Below are 16,285 nucleotides of genomic sequence, written 5' to 3' on the forward strand. Positions count from 1 at the left end.
GAGAACTGCTGCAGAAAACGCAACTGTCTTTTCTTTTTATGCTTTGAAGACATACACAAGCATGACAGGAAAACTTCTTTGGATCATTTATTAAGCTACACTCTCAGCCCAAATTGTCTAAAATACCGTGCCTTTCTCATGAAGTGCACTTAGTGTCATTTTGAATGGCCTCCCTGATTGACTTGCACCTTTATAGAGCAGATAAAGACACAAGAGTATACAGACAAGTGTTTAATATTTTCCTAACTATACATAGCAGACTACCAGCTGGGGTGCAAGGAAGTAAAGCTTCCATTCACTTTATCCATAAAACTTCATTGATAAAGATGTAGTCAGGAAGAAGATGAACAAACAAAAAACCCCACACTTAATTTCAATTAAAAGGATAAAAGTAGAGAAAGGAACTAGATAAACTGTGTCCGATCTTGTAGTCTCTGCTACTTTACAATTAAAGAGTAGGAGAAAAGCAGTCACGTTATAGTTTATTTTTATCTTGGCTCATGGAAAAGTTTAGTGAATCACAAAAAATAACCAGGGGGTGGAGAGAAATACATCCATGTCTTTCCACTGTCCTGTACAAGGGAATCACATGTTAGACAACCCAGTCACTTTATGTGATTCAGAATTTCATATTACTTAAGCAAACACACAGCTGATAAAGACTGAATTTTAAACAGCATTTATTTACTAATTAGGTGTCAGTTAGGACTAAAGTGCATTCCACCTAATCAGAACTACGGAAATTAAGGCAGTATTATGAAAGTTACACTGAAGTGCTGTATTGCACGTTTAATTCAGTTTTGAAGGAAAGAATATCTCTACCTCCTATTCTGATACACATTTTTCAAGGCTGGCCAGCTACTGGGAGAGAAACACGTAGAAGATGGTTATGTAAGTGAAGCACGCAGCCTGCTTTCATGCCTTTTTTTTTTTTTTTCTCCTTTAAATGTCCATGAGAGATAGCAAACCAACTGGCAACGGAAAAACAACTTTCATTTCCACAACTAATCCTTATCTGGTGGGTCACAGAACACTTACTGTCCTTGACAGCGTTTCAGTGAATGCTTTTTTATACAAATTTATCAATTTATCACACATAATGGTTTCACTGCACAGTTTGCGTGCCTTCTGTTTCTCTACATATAATCTTCTTGCTACCAAAACAAACCCCCTACTTTTCATCAGCAGAGTTTTCAATATGAGGATTGCTAGCAGGTCATGAAAGCTATTCAAGCCATTTTACCAGTAAATCATAGGGAGTGTGAGTAACAGCATTTTAGCATCGAATACGTATTCAATATGTTTTTTACTTTACAGAAGAAAAGTTTTTAAAATTTTTAAAAAGGCAGTAAATGGGGAGCTTAAGTACCAAAGAAAATACTAATCTGAAAACTTACTCCAACATATACTAAACAGAAGACACTAATTGTGTAACTTCCCCATTTGGAAAATTGCTTCCATTCCCATCCCATTGGCAAAAGAGATGTTTGTCATGCTTAAGTTGAAAGTCCCTTGATGAAGGGCTTAAAACAACAACAGAGACAGCAAGTAACAAGATTTACAGTCCAAGACAAAGTGAAAGAAGGTGAGATAGTCATTGAGCACATAAGGCACGTAAAATACTGGCACGTATTGGGTTTTGAGCCAGGAATTAGTTTGCATTACTTCTCAACAGCAGCTCTGGTTTATGCCTGCTTTATGACCATGGTAGCATCTGGTTTCCGATCACTTTGTTTATTCAAGATGTTAAAAATTTTCCAATCATTCTCACTCCAGCTGTTTCCTGAACAGATCTTCTGATACAGATTTTATTTTTTTTAATGAAAAAGGGATTTGAACACAAAAACCATTTGAAGTTCAATGTTATACTGACACTGTGACACCACTCTTTTGATATGAATCTTTCCATATAAAAGTATACTGCAAAAGGTTCCCAAAATGATCATGACATTTCTAGATTAATTTGTGGTATGTGTTGCTCCAGATTAATGCTGAAAAAAAGCTTCTTAAACTAAAAAAATTGTTCCCTGAATATTCGCTGAGTAAACAGAAGTTTCAATAAAAATTAAACCAAATAAAATAATCAGACATCAGTTCTCTTAAAACAGTGATCAAACTACAGTGATGATCAAGCCCTTCCATGACTTTTGTATTGGCCTCTCAAACAACAGCCTAATTAAATAGGATGATGATTATAAAGAAACGTGAGATGAGTTATTTAATTAGTGCAATTATTCTGCATGCATATGTACATATATGCAAACACAGGTAGTGGGTGGGTAGGTGTGTGCACATATGCACTTACCTATACATTTCAGAAAAGGAACTGTTCTTTATCCACACAATGAAGAAAAGGCGTCATTCTGAAGCATTAGATTAAAACTTCAGTATATTAAATACATATATACCTCGTGGAATATTCAACACAAGAAGCAGAAGTTCAAGTAGTTATTATAAAATGGAAGATTTGGGAACGTATGCCTAAAAGGCAGCCCACTGGAAAGCAACACAAGCCAGGGGAACAGAATAGGGAACAAGGTTGCCATCCTGGTCAGGGTGACCAGATGACAAATAGTGATATAAAGAACAAGATTCAAAGTCTAAGACAGGTCAAGATTCTGAAATCCTGATGAGCTGGAAGCAAACTTGGTGGGAAGGTTGGGAAAAGCAAGTAGAAGGAGACATAAAACAGACAACACGATTTGAGTAAGAAACCAAGAAAATTATTTGAGGAGCTGTAAGAGGAATCTCCAAAATAAAGCATGCCCTCCACAGCCCAGGTGCACTAATCTAGAAATTATCGTCACAAAAATGCATTGACTTCACTGATAGGACAGGATACACATCACGTAGAACTTGAAACACAGAACTTCAGGAGACAGAACTTCAGAACACAGAACTTCAGAACATACAATACAATCTGACTGCCCTGATTATATTTTAAAGACAGCGTAAAATTATCATTCAATTAAAATAAAGAACAATATATAACCTCATTATAAATGCCAGTTGTACTAGAAACCAAGAATATTTATATTACACACAGACACAGCTTATCAAGTTTCATGCAGTTTAAAAGTTTCAATAATCATTAATACTATTGGAAACAGTTTACCTGGAAAGCAGCCTTAAGCAGCATTTGAAGAAAAAAAAAAAAAAGACTGTCAACACCACTAGCAACAGCAATGACCATAATCCATGGTAATAAGTTATTATTTCTGTAGCCAGTTAAAATATGATTGTCCATAACTTACATTCTTCACTAAGTACTGCTGTTCTCTAACAGTAAAACCCTCTACTACTACCACCCACTCCTGAAAGTAGGCCTATTAAGCCCGAACAAATTAGAATTTGAACTTCAACACTAATTCTCAAGTTCCATCTCTTCCCCATTTCCCCTCTTTCTTCCCCTTCCTTGCCTGTAGTTATTTCCCAGCTGCCTCCAAACACAGCACGTGAGCACTGCCTCAAAACCCATCATCGTATCTGCTCAATTTCAGTTACAACAACCCTAATGCTTCCCACCAACTCCTGCAGGAAGGACAGGATGAAGCGACAAAAATATTTTCAGCAACGAAAAATGTTACCTTTTCCCATTGGTATTAATATTGACTCCTACCAAGGCTACCTAAATTATAATCTTAGCATGTTTCCATTCCTGAATTTATTTACTCATCCGTTTTCAATTACATTAGGCTTTTTTTTTTTTGATTTATGCCACCTGAACAGATACAGAATGTATTTGAATGAAAGTAAGAAGTGTTGCATTACCTTTACACTGGTATCTAATCCCTTTCAAAAGTATTAGCTCACTAGCTGAGAGTTCAGTGGAAATATTTTTAACTTCTAGCATTATACCTGCAAAACCAATACTGATCTAGAGCTTCTGAAACATCCAAACAACAGAAGTCATTCCCCCCACCACATGAATTATCTACATTTTTCTCAACAAGCATAATAGGAATTATTGCACATACAAATCTTCCCAAAACAGCAATTTTACCACTTTCATATTTGTGTACAGTTGAACACCATACAATAGACAGCCTTCACAAAAGTTTACTTTTGCTCTTTATATGCAATAGGAGCTGCCACACAACCTCAGAGCACTGCACTCCCATTTGGCACAGTCCAGAAAGCAATACATACAACTGTAGTACTGTGCAGTATATACATCTCTTCTACAGACACAGATGAGGTCAAGACAGCAACTTTTACAGCTATATTGAATCCAAGATGTAATGGGAATTAAGAGTTCTAAAGAAGTGTTAAGAGTCCCAGCACACAAATAAATTCTACTGCTCTATTTATATTTCAGTCAAAACTGAACATAATATTCTGTTCTGTAATACAAAATGAATATCTGCAATCCAACCCTGTGCTTAGTGACATGTAAGTCTGCCTCTCTGCACTAATGATCCCATCCCTCACGGTTCCGATGCAGAGATGCACTGCTGGGAGAGATGCTAGAGATACAGAAATGTGTGCGCAGTCTGCCTTTCACATTCTCTCGAGTACCTTTTGTTGAATAGTGGAGTGCTTTTGCTCCATATCTCTCTTCTCCTTTGCAGCATCTACAGCCAACTGATCCAGCTGTAAAGAGAAACAGAAAATTGGATCTTTAGATTTCAAGAGAAATTTGGCTCAGTAGATTTCATAATGCTGACAAAAAAGAACACAATCTGTCTAGACATTGCATGACTTTTGTTTTATTTGCATAGTATAATTACTTCTCTGGTCACAAAGTGTTTACCTTGAATAACCACTGAAGCCTGGTTTAAAGCACTGCACTACCATCCTGAATTAACCTCTAGAAAAGGTGTACGTTTCTTGTAAGCCTTAGAAGCACTGTTTCAAAGAACAGCATGGTGCCAAGCATATGCGACTCTATACCGCATTGGTGCTCGAGCTCTGAGGAGAATGACTCATGCTTTAGCTGCTCTCCCTGCCTGCCCGGCCTATGCAGCAGCGCTGGCATTAGCAGCACAGACCAGGAGTGAACACCACTGATTTTTCCCCCTCCACAAAGAAGGGGAAAACTGCCTCCCTCAGCCAGGCTTGCATATCGATAGCTTTGATCAGTAGTATTTGAGCAAGATTCCTTGAAATCTTAGGCAGAACCATTCAAACTGTCCCTAGTTTTGAGAAATAACATCAATATGATTTTGCAAAGAAGAGAGAGTGTCACAACAGAGAGGATTTAAGTTAGCATACTTACTAAGTCTGCGATCGTAAAAAAGACACTACCAAAAACTTGCTGCAAGCATGTCTATAGCACTACTACATAAATTTTCCTCTTAGAATTAGAAGGGGAAAAAAAAAAAAGGGGGCAGGAAATTTAAGATATCCCGTAAGAGAGTAAAGAGGGTTTGTGGTTTTTTTCCCCCCTCGTTGGTGCTTTTTTGTTGTTTTTTAGAGTGGTTTTTTTTGTGGTGGTGGGATTCTTTTGGGGGGTGGGGGAAGGTATTGGTTTGGTGTAGGTTTTTGAGTTGTTGGTTTTGTTTTTTTTTTTTTCCCCAGACTGTGATGTTTAAGTAAGAAATATTGTGGAGGAGTAGATGCTGCCTGAAAGACCAGTTCACTTGGTACTGATGGAATCTAATGAACTCCTCCTTTATGCAACCTGCAATACAAGCCTGCCTTTAACCCCAGTCACAGCATCCCACTGGATAACAATGCGGATGCAGTACTGAACACAGCGGTCCAGATGCAGCTTCACATCTGTGGGACAGACCTCGCTCTTCTCCAGGCCTGGACCAAGGACGGCAGGAGCAGTGTGCACCACCAGCTTTCCAGCTGGAGGCAGTCCCAGGGGAGGGGGAACAGCACAGCAAAGAGAACCTCTAATTCACACATAAATGGGATTCGCCTCCACCCACTCTCATAACCACGAGTGAGAGCATCTGGCAACCCTGGTCTTTTTTCCGTGTTGTACTTCCCCTGCTTGAAATTATACAAACGAGAGAGAAAAGGGACAATAACTGGCTCTTACACCCTTGTGCTAGACAGTCTCTGACAATTAAGGAGCCATCAGATTCTTGGGACATCTGGATCCAATTCCATACTCTGTTTTCTTAAGTCTTCTCTCCCTGGCTTCTTCTCTGGCTCAAACGGCTAATACCAGCACTTCCACACCTTACAGGTATTTGTGAACATGAACACAATTAAGACCAAAGTGTCCAGACATCGTATTTATGTAGCTATATGACTTAAAAATGGTAGAATAGCCTCTAAACAGAGACTGGGCTGCCACTGTGCTCAAAGACTGCTTTGCACCAAGTACCCTGGGAAAGCCATTCTTTTGTGTTAAAGACGAGAACTGGTCCAAGGGCTGTTCAAGACTTCATAGGAATTAAGTTTCTTGCTAAAAATCTCAGATTCAGCAATCTGCACATGGCCCCCAAGAAATTCTTCCTCCTACCCTCCTAGACGAAACAGAAGGTAGTCACATTCAGATTAGGGCAATTACCTCTATTTTATGTTAGATACAAGTGTTTGAGGATATATTTACCACAGTGTAAGTGCAAAACCAAATTTTTTTTACGAGCAGCTCATTTCATCATGTACTTTTTTACTACCAAGACAGCATTGCATCATTCCAGTTTCCATGCTCAGATAAAAATTTCTTCTTTTCACTCAGGTGAGCAGGACATCAACTGTCTTAAAAAAAAAAAAAACACCAAAAAAAACCAAAAAAACAACCCAGCAGCACACAACTATCAAGAGCTGTGGCCAATCACAACTAAACTATCAAAATCCCAGTGATTACACCACTGCTGGATACCCTTCAAAAAATCAGGTTTTTCAAAATACTGAATTTATAGGTAAATGCATTTTTATAGACTTGTAGTGCTCTAAGTTATATTCGGTAGAGAATAAATAAGACTATAATATGTAGCTTTTTGAATAGTCATTTCAGAATGAAAATTCAAGTAGGTTTTCTTTTTAAACTAATACCACATTTCACATGAGAAGTGTTGAATGCCATAATTTCCATGCAAAAGCTTATATTACACTTATGTGCCATTAAAGATTCCCCTACAATGATCCAATTCACAAGTAATTGTACCCTAACCTAAAATATCCAGAAAGAAAAATTGCTTAATCTTATTCCATCATGTAAACCAGTTACTTTGAAAATGCAAAACAAAAGAATTAAAAATAACTATACTATTTAAAATCAATTTTAATACTTCAGGTGCTCTTAAGCCTTATAATAAAGGTCATCCACAAAATTTACCTGGGAATGAAAACTCACCAATGGAAAGAATCTAACTCATTTTCAGAAAAATCTAGCAAATCCCTGTTTTCTTAAGTCACAACATACCTTCTCTCTGACCTGTTAAAGGCAGAAGCTTCAACCAATACAAACCGCAAAGCCATTAACAGTTAAACTTTCATAAGCTATTTACAGGTCTGCTTTTGTCATGAAAAATATCCACTACTCAAATGCCAAGGTCTGCCACAAAAGAATAAATCAGCAAGTTGTACAACTTAAGGGTCTTCAGTTTGTCTTTGCTCCAATTGCAATATATTTTAAACATGTTCAGCTTTGGATTTTCTAAAATTAACTCCTTCAGTTGCTATGATACCAGCACCAAAATGAATGTTATACAATGCTCTTTACCAGATCAAGCAAAAGGATGACCAGCCATTCAAAAATAACCTTATGTTCCTTGCTCAAATAATCTCAATGAAAAGGGAACATTAAATCCTAGCTGGTACCATAAACCACTGCTGCCTCCATAGTTTTTGTCTCCTTTCCCCATCCCCTCTTCTGCAGGGAGACAGGACACACATTCCATACTATCAAAACACTACGGCTCAACAACCACAACCCAAAATAGAAGGATGTTAAAGAATAAAAGGCACAACTAAGGACAGAGTCACGGGGGGCTGCAGCTGTGCAGTCACTGCCTTTGGTGGCAGTGCCAGCTCAAGCAGCCTCTCTCTTCTCGGCTCCATCACTTGTTTGCCACACACCTGCACACACACACAAGCACACACCTCCCTGACGTGTATTTGTACAAGTAATTAAGACCCACAGTAACCTGATTGGGGACTAGTCTAGCAGAAAAATAACTATTTAAACATTTGATTGTTGGAGTTATTTTCTACAGTTCCCAGTCTGCTTCACTGCACAGACACAGAAGCAGGCTGGGGGGCACAGATGCCAACAGTGCTGGGGCAGGAATAACCAGCTCAGAACAATGTCATTTCTTCCACACTGAATGACACATCTACTTGAGATGAACGCAAATGACTGTTTGCTGTCACTTGTTTGCTTCTATATCTGGATAGAGACACTTAGAATTTGGGTTAGCTCTGTTTTGTGGATCAGGTTGGGAAGTGGCAATAGAGAGTCTTGCAGCAGTGTGGTTGTTGCAAGTCCCTGGATAGAGGCAACAAAAAAAGAAAAAAGAAAAAGGAAGTGTTGTACAAGTATTTCCAGGCCCATTCAACTTGCACTGAAAACAAGTCAAGACACTATGAGTCTTCTTCCTGCATCACAGATAGATCTTCAGTTGAATATTGTATGTTCCTAAACTACTTTGCGTGACCTTTTTCTATTTGTCTGGTGTGCAGTTGGCTGTGGTCCATCTACTGAAAACGCAAAAGTTGCAATTGTGTGCTCTTAAACAACAAAACTGGACAAGAAGGATTCAATGTATAAACTCTGTTTTGCAGAACTTGATAAAAATCAGACTTCTGTTTTACGGCCAACATTGCTAACATCAATTTTCTTTTTGGCACATTGCATAATTTATACAGTAAATAATGTATTAAAGTAGAAGGAAAAAACCTGATCTACTTTTTATTGTTAAATATAACATGGGTCATACACAAAAACTTTTAAAACAAAATAATCCAGTGTTATGAATACCATGCAATACCACAAATGGCATTACAAGGCTATATTAAAGTATATAAATCCCAAAGGTAGTATTAATTTTAGTAAATAGACAACTTTTCAGTTTCTATTTTCATTCCAATCACAGTGTATTTTTGTGCTTTGCCTCTATCACACTACAGTTCCCTTTCTGTTGAATAAATCTATGATGTACCTGATATGTATGCATACATTGAGTTCTCATCCATCCCAGCACATAGTTACAAATTTTTAAAGTAATTTGTTACCTGTGCACCAAGATCTTTCATGTAGGGCTCAAGTTCAGTGAAAAGATCATAGCCTTGATGGAAAAAAGCCAGATGGGCATACATAAATGATAACATCTGGAAGAAAAAAAAAGTACATTTTTTAAAAAGACAAATATTTATCAGATATCACATAAATACATCACTTAACTAATCTACATGAACAAACTTAAAATACAATTCCAGGGTTAATTTCTGCTCTATTGTGTCCTGGAAATTTTACATCAATATCTCATAGAGCTTCCAATGCTGTAAATAAACATGCAAGGTAAAAGGCAGCAAAGAACCAAGCCCAAAGTTTCAGAAATTAGTTACTAGGATTAAATCCATTAACAAAACAAATCGACATAAGGGCAGAAAATTACTTCTACTACATGTCCCTATTGAGTCTGTTTAACACTGTCCAGTCTTAAAAAAGAAAACAAGCTGGGAAGACACAGAGCAGAATGGTAAGCATGTCTAAAGCTGTGATGCAACTACAGGCTTTGCTATTTAAAGGAATTAAGGAAATTATGGGAGTGCAACTTTAGACCTTTGAAAGAAAAGCACCATTTAATTTGGCAGTCTCTACCTCAGTAAACTTCTTACAGAGATAATATGAACCAGAAAAGGGAATACAATCAGAAGAAAGCTAGCATGCAGATATAGCAGTATATTAATTTAGCAGAACCCATACTAAAGCATGTGGTATATTTGCTATTACAATATGCTATTTACATATAAAAAAAAACATTTTTGTAGAAAGAGCTGAATCCATCTTAGAACGGATTTTAAGTAATTATTGTCTATAAATTAATATAGCAGACCTAAACAGCAGAATTCTTGGCAGATAAAGTTAGATTTTAACCATGAAACACATATCAAAGAGTCAACAGCAGTGAAAACCTTAAAGTGTTCAAATCTGAAGCAAAAGGATTGCCAAACACAATTAAGCATTATGCCCAATTACAATGAAGGCCAAACTGACTGTCAAAGTGCCAAATGCACGGGTAATGTTTTGATGGTTAAGAGGACGAAATCTTTAGTATAAGGCTTTGCAGTCACATTTTCAATTTCAGATGTATTTAAATATCTTCTGTATAGAATATAAAGTATATCTTACCGATTTTAAGATTTCTGCTCTCCTTTTAGACTGAAGAACATTGATCTAGAAAAAAAAAAACAAGCAACTTATTTTTTATTGTACTTGCAAATTTTCACCACAAAAGTAAACTTGAAATTACTTCCAAATAATCATATCGAAGCATAAAACATTGGAAGAAAATAACTCAATATCAGACTTCACAAAGCACTTTGGAAAAAAGACACATGCTAGCTTTGTCACTTTAATAAAATTATGCAATCAGAAAAAGTTTACGAAACTAGAATTTCACAGTGATAGTCACAACTGTCTTATATTAGAAGGGAATGTATAAGACATCACGTGTTAGCTAAAAGTAATTATATTTCAGGCAAGGAAAACTGGTACCCATTTTCAAGAGAATGAACTCAATATGGCTTATATACCGTCTCCAACAGCATGAGCTAACCCAGCCCACCAACTTCCTCAGGCAGCTGCACTCAGCAGCGCTGCCAGCTCCCAACAGCCGAGAGGAAAGGATGGGGCATGTTTATTTTTCCCCTCAGGCTGATGTTGTCTGAAGTGTCCTAAAACCGGGATATAGCCCCAGCCTCTGAAACAAGCAAGATCGTAACAGCTTCAAAAAGTAACTTTGCATTCATGCTTGCATGTTTAAGCTAGCTGAAGACCAATGGTGTTGCCTTAGAACTTGAAGTAGTTCAAATTACATAGAAAAAAAACCTGATTTTTCACATTCACCTAGTTCCTCTATCCTCTTTGTCCCCTAATCTTTAAGGTTGTCATTCAGAACTACAGATTTTACTTTAAAAGCCCCATTTAGCAGAAACATGCATGATTTTGTAATTTAACACCTCCATGTCAGTTTAAAATTCCAGCAGAAGAAATAAACTTACTGAAGCTATAATCAAAACCAGATTGTACTTCTATACTTAAATACTCAGTGTTTTGGAAAACCTTCTGCAGTAAAAATAATTAAGATGCGTTGTATAGAACAAACCCTCAACTTGTGAGGATAAAAAAAATAAAAGGTAAAGAAAGGTTTTGAAATACAGTTGAAAGCCAATATAGCTACAAAGATACCATAGTTGTGAAGTCACTTTTCTAGAAGACTCACCCGAGTAGAAAGAATGCCAAAAGCTGAATTCATTTTTGCCCGCATTAATTAAGAGATGCTGAAACTTTTCCCTGTTAGTTTAAGTGCATCTTTATCACAGGAACCGCTCGTACTTTGAACATATGAATTCCAGGAGGCAAATGAGCTGCAGTTCAATGCACACACAAGGAACTGGCCTATGGTAACGACTGCCAGCCTCCCCCTCCACACTATTTGATGTTAGTACAAATAATCAAGTGGTCCATAATTCACATGACTTCTTAAACATCAAAATTAACTTTGCCCTTAGTGTTCAAAAGGCAGGAGGTCAGTGTTGACCACTGACCACCGACCTCCGTATCTGTGCACATGCCCAGGATGGTCAGATCAATCCCACTTCATGTTACAGGTAATACATGCAATTAAAAGAACAGTTAACTAAGCTTTAAATAACTGACTGGACTGTCAACAAATCAAGATGATAATGTCTAATATTAAACTAATACAATTTTAAAGGGTTGTTCTGTGTTTGATCATAGGAGAACCCCAGACCCATTTAGGAGCCCCCACCAGCTCATACCATGCAGGTTGCAATAATCCTGTTTTGCTGTAGTCGTGGGTAACTATGAAACAGGTGAATTGTAAGTATCAACAGAAAATTTATTATTTTACAGGATTCAAAGTAGTGGGACAAAGAACACCTCTCAACACTATAGATCTGCACTAAAAAACAAATGAGTAGTTATGTTCTTGATTTTCCCTATGGCATCAAGCCAAACTCCGAGGCTTCTGGACAAGTAGGATTTGTTAAATAAAACCCAAAGCAAACAGCTGGAATTGTAGCAGTAGCCAACATCCTACAGAATTATTCAGGTAATTTGTGTTTCCTAGACTAGGTTACAGTTTTTACTTCAAATATATAAGGAACTACAGCATAGCCAACTCACGAAATACATTTAGGTAAGTATCAGCCAAATACTGTTTTCCCAAAATTAATGTTCAAATTGAAAATTCAACTGTGTCTTTACAGCAACTGCACTGAATACTGAAGCATTAAGCAATAAGAATGCATCAAGTAAATTAATTTTGCTCAGATTTCATTAAAAAAGAAATTACTTGTAGACCAAATTATTCCTTTTCCAATAAATCTCCACAGCTTCCAAGAAGCTTACAATAAGAACTTCTAAAGGACGGATCTCTAAGTATATCTAACATACATATATATTTGGTTTGGAAAAATAACTTATATTGCTGCACCTACCTGAAGAACATAATCCAGAGCTATGTGTCGAAAACATTTCCGTGTTGCAGTCAAAATATTGGTTGCCTCCTCTACTTCGTGTTGCTTATTTCTTTGAACCTGGGCATTTTTTACTAGAGCATTTTCTTTTTCTTCACTAACTTTTTCAAACTGTTTCTTTGCATCTTTAAACTTCCTAATATCTCTAAAGAAAAAGGAAAGATGGATAACAAATAAATTCCAAAGCATGAAAAAAAGTGTTTAAAGATACACTAGACAGACCATGCTCCTGACAGTTACAGTTCGTTTTCATGTTCTTTAATAAATGCTTGGATCAAAAGGAAATCATACAAAATATGATAGGTTCTCTGTCTTTCTCTTCTGAGGAAAGGACAAAATTGAAAATAAGATAAACACGTCTCTTGCTCACCGGGGAAAAGCTCTGGTAAGTACTTTTTTCCCTAAGCTTAGACAAATGACAACATGTAATTAAGACCAGTAATTCATACTATCTCAACCTTTCCACAGCTGGATCTAAAGCCTCATTGATTTAGGATGGTTTTTGACAAGCTTTAATACGCAATTCTCAACTTATGGCTGGCGATTTTCAGGAAAGATGTTTCATCAACCCATTCAAATCAGTTGTTTTTAAATTCTACTTTACCTATAATTTTCCCATTACAAGTGCAAATTAACTTACTCCTTAACGAAAGTCTGAAGCTGTGCTTTAATTGATCTTTGGGTTTGGTCAAACAGGATCTGAAAGAAAAGCATTCTTATGTAGGTCAATAACTTAAGGGTGTTCATAACTTTTTGTTTTAGACATATACTGTTATTATGCAGAATTAGATGAGAATTATTATTATTAAACTGTGTCTCATATCAAAATATAAACCCCTTCAAAGTAGTTTTGAAATAAATAAAAAATAAATAAGGAGTAAAATAAAATGTCACAAAACCAACAGCTTTTGCTGGTCTTGTCTTCAAGATTGTGGTAATAAAGGAGAGACAAACTCCTGGCATCTTATTCTCTCATCCTGACAACGTAAGGATATACCCACTTTCATACGGCGTGTTCATTGTGATTATTAAGCAGTTAAGAATATTACTGTACAAACAGCTTTGAAGAAACAACTTTAAGTAACATTTTTTTTTATTCTTTTAATAGACTTCCACAATTTAATCAACAACTAAAAGACAAATGAAACCATAGAAAGAACATGCCCTTAACTTCTGGCAAAAAAAACACGGACTGAAATGAATGTTGAAAATGTAACATATATGAGTAATTAGTACCATGTCCTTTACATAACATATTTGTAAAAAAACAACAAACCAAACCCCACTGTCGAACTGCTGAAAGAATGGCTGCTTCTTTTTCTAAAATTAAATGTTCTAAGCCACGCTTCTCAAACTTCTTATGATTTGGTGAGGCTGGGAGGAAGGGAGGCAGAATTATAATCTACTCATTCAGATTGTAAAGATTGAGAAATTCATTAAGGTCCCAAGGGCAAAGCACACCTGGATGTTAAGACAACTTGGGTTTTCTCTTATGACCCCAGAAACACTGAAGAATGAAAACACACATTCTTTCAGCTTCACATCTGCCCTCGAAGTTTTAGGACAGAATGGAACAGGTCAATGGCAATGGGACAAATCCTTTTGCCACTTATCACTGTGCAGATCAAAAATGGTGCCTTAATTTCCAACTCCTCTACACCTCCCCTTCTGCATTATGACAATATACAAGGTCTGATCACAAAAAATAAAAAGAGGTGAAAGAATACAAGGAAGTAGTTGGCCCAACCGAACAGAATCTCTTGCAAAAGGTAAAGATCTTTAAGTGTTAAATATTTTTATTGAAAGAGCAAGTCCAGAACTCAAAGTTTCAGGTCAAGCAATGTTTTCTTTAAATGTTCTCAGTCTTAGTCTCCCCATTCACAAAATTTGGGAATGAAAAAGGCATGAAATGCCAAGTACTGACAGCAAAACCCTTACCAGCTTGTTTCTCTTTTCAAGAAACACTGAAGGAACAAAACCATGACTGATTAAGTCACCCGTTAACAGTGGTACTATATCCTCCATCCAGTCTCCATTTTTGGGGGTTTTCAAGACCAAATGGGATAAAACCCCAAGGAACCTGCTCCAACCTCAGAGCTGTCCCTCATTTAGGCAGACAGTTGAACCAGACGTCTCCTGAGGCCCCTTCCAACCTGCATTGTCCTATATTTAACAGTAACACACAGAAGATCCTGTTTGTATTCCCTCTAAAAAAAACAGAAAAACAGACAACTAGAATAGATAAAGAACTTCTTGACAAGCTGGAAATCATGCTGGGACTACTCCCACTGCTGACATTTAAGCTTGCCAGTGCCTGAGGAGTGCACCAATCAAGATCAATACAGAAAGAATATAACCAGATGGGAATTCAACTGATTAGTGGACTTCCAGAAATATGAAACTTGCAAGTCTGCTTACAGTAATGAAGAGGGAAAAAGTGTTAGTCAGAAAAATACATACTTTTTTTTTCCCCTAAAAGAACAGGAAAAAAGCGCCCAGACCATGATCTGACTAGATTTACAGCCTTTCGTATACATTACCTTTCACACTCTCCAAACCAAGTCTAAGAAAGCTGCTATTTGCCATAAGCTGTCAAAGTTACTTCCCCACTGCTAGATCAGTGAAGATGCTGCATTAGTCTGGCTTCTAGCCTGATCTGCAGCAAAGCCTCATATGAGAAAACAGCCAGTCACCCAGATCTCACTGGGACCACCTCCTACCCCCTCCCTCCCCTCCTCTGCAAGATGTCCAACTCTCCTCTTTCATCCTCTACCTGCTTCTCACTCCTGATGGCTCTCCTGCCAACTTGGTCAACAACAGAGCTAACTAGCTCTGAGCTAGTAAGTCCTGCTGAACTAAGCAAATTCACAAAAAGCAATGTAGGACCATGTCTGAACATTACATCAGAACCTCATAATATCAGAACCTTACTTCTCATGTTCATGCCTTTCGGTACTGTTTGCCACTGTTCTACTCACTGTGCTTGAGCACAGCAAGAAAGCTAAGGCGAAAAAAAAGCAGGACCACTCAGAGTGGTCCTACTTAGATCTGCAAGGAAATTTTCTTTTAATATGGCTTGTTCTTTGCTTTCTGCCCTCAAGCTGCCCTAAAGGGAGAGCTGTGCTGTGCCAAATTCTACCAAAGCACTTCAAGCCACGATCATGTAGAAAGATACCAGCAGCAAGAATATAGGACCTAGGTCAGATGTGTCAAAAAAACCCCATACCATATAGCAAAGCCACGGTTAAGAGGGTGACCAGCAGCAAGAAGTGCAATGAAAAGTGTAAACCAGGGACAGCCAACTGGTTTCATCTGCTTTATCTAACCTGCAGAAATCACTGACATGAAAGTACCACTTTCTCCCACTGCTGCTGCCGCTTTGAACGTTCTGCACAGGCTTCTCTCTGCCATCAAAGTATCACTGTCCACTTACTCTCCTCCTTACAGTTTTCATTATATTAGGTGTAGATTCGTACACCTCAGAATGGAAAGGATACCCAGCTCAAGAGTATTAACCTGCTTCCCTTTGTTTCCCTTCCCTTCTAAAAGCATGCATTTTCAAAAAAATGCCCAAGACAACAGTTTTAGGAAGCTAAGTTAATGCTAACAAAATTAACTTCAGCTGAAGCTATTTGAACTGCATTCTCTGTATCTC

General features: G+C 37.4%; 1 protein-coding gene across 2 annotated transcripts in view; it reads right to left on the reverse strand.

The window, feature by feature from the left end:
- Nucleotides 1-16,285, reverse strand: part of ACAP2 (ArfGAP with coiled-coil, ankyrin repeat and PH domains 2) — a 64,818-nt gene that overhangs the window by 25,831 nt on the left and 22,702 nt on the right. For both annotated transcript variants that reach the window (XM_074153002.1, XM_074153001.1), the window contains exons 5-9: nucleotides 13,271-13,329; nucleotides 12,592-12,775; nucleotides 10,259-10,303; nucleotides 9,139-9,234; nucleotides 4,519-4,593 (exon numbers count right to left, since the gene is read on the reverse strand). In XM_074153002.1, coding sequence (XP_074009103.1) covers nucleotides 4,519-4,593; nucleotides 9,139-9,234; nucleotides 10,259-10,303; nucleotides 12,592-12,775; nucleotides 13,271-13,329 — 459 coding nt within the window. The remainder of the gene's footprint in view (nucleotides 1-4,518; nucleotides 4,594-9,138; nucleotides 9,235-10,258; nucleotides 10,304-12,591; nucleotides 12,776-13,270; nucleotides 13,330-16,285) is intronic.

This window comes from Numenius arquata, chromosome 9 (assembly GCF_964106895.1).
Source record: "Numenius arquata chromosome 9, bNumArq3.hap1.1, whole genome shotgun sequence".
In the NCBI taxonomy this organism is placed as follows: domain Eukaryota; kingdom Metazoa; phylum Chordata; class Aves; order Charadriiformes; family Scolopacidae; genus Numenius; species Numenius arquata.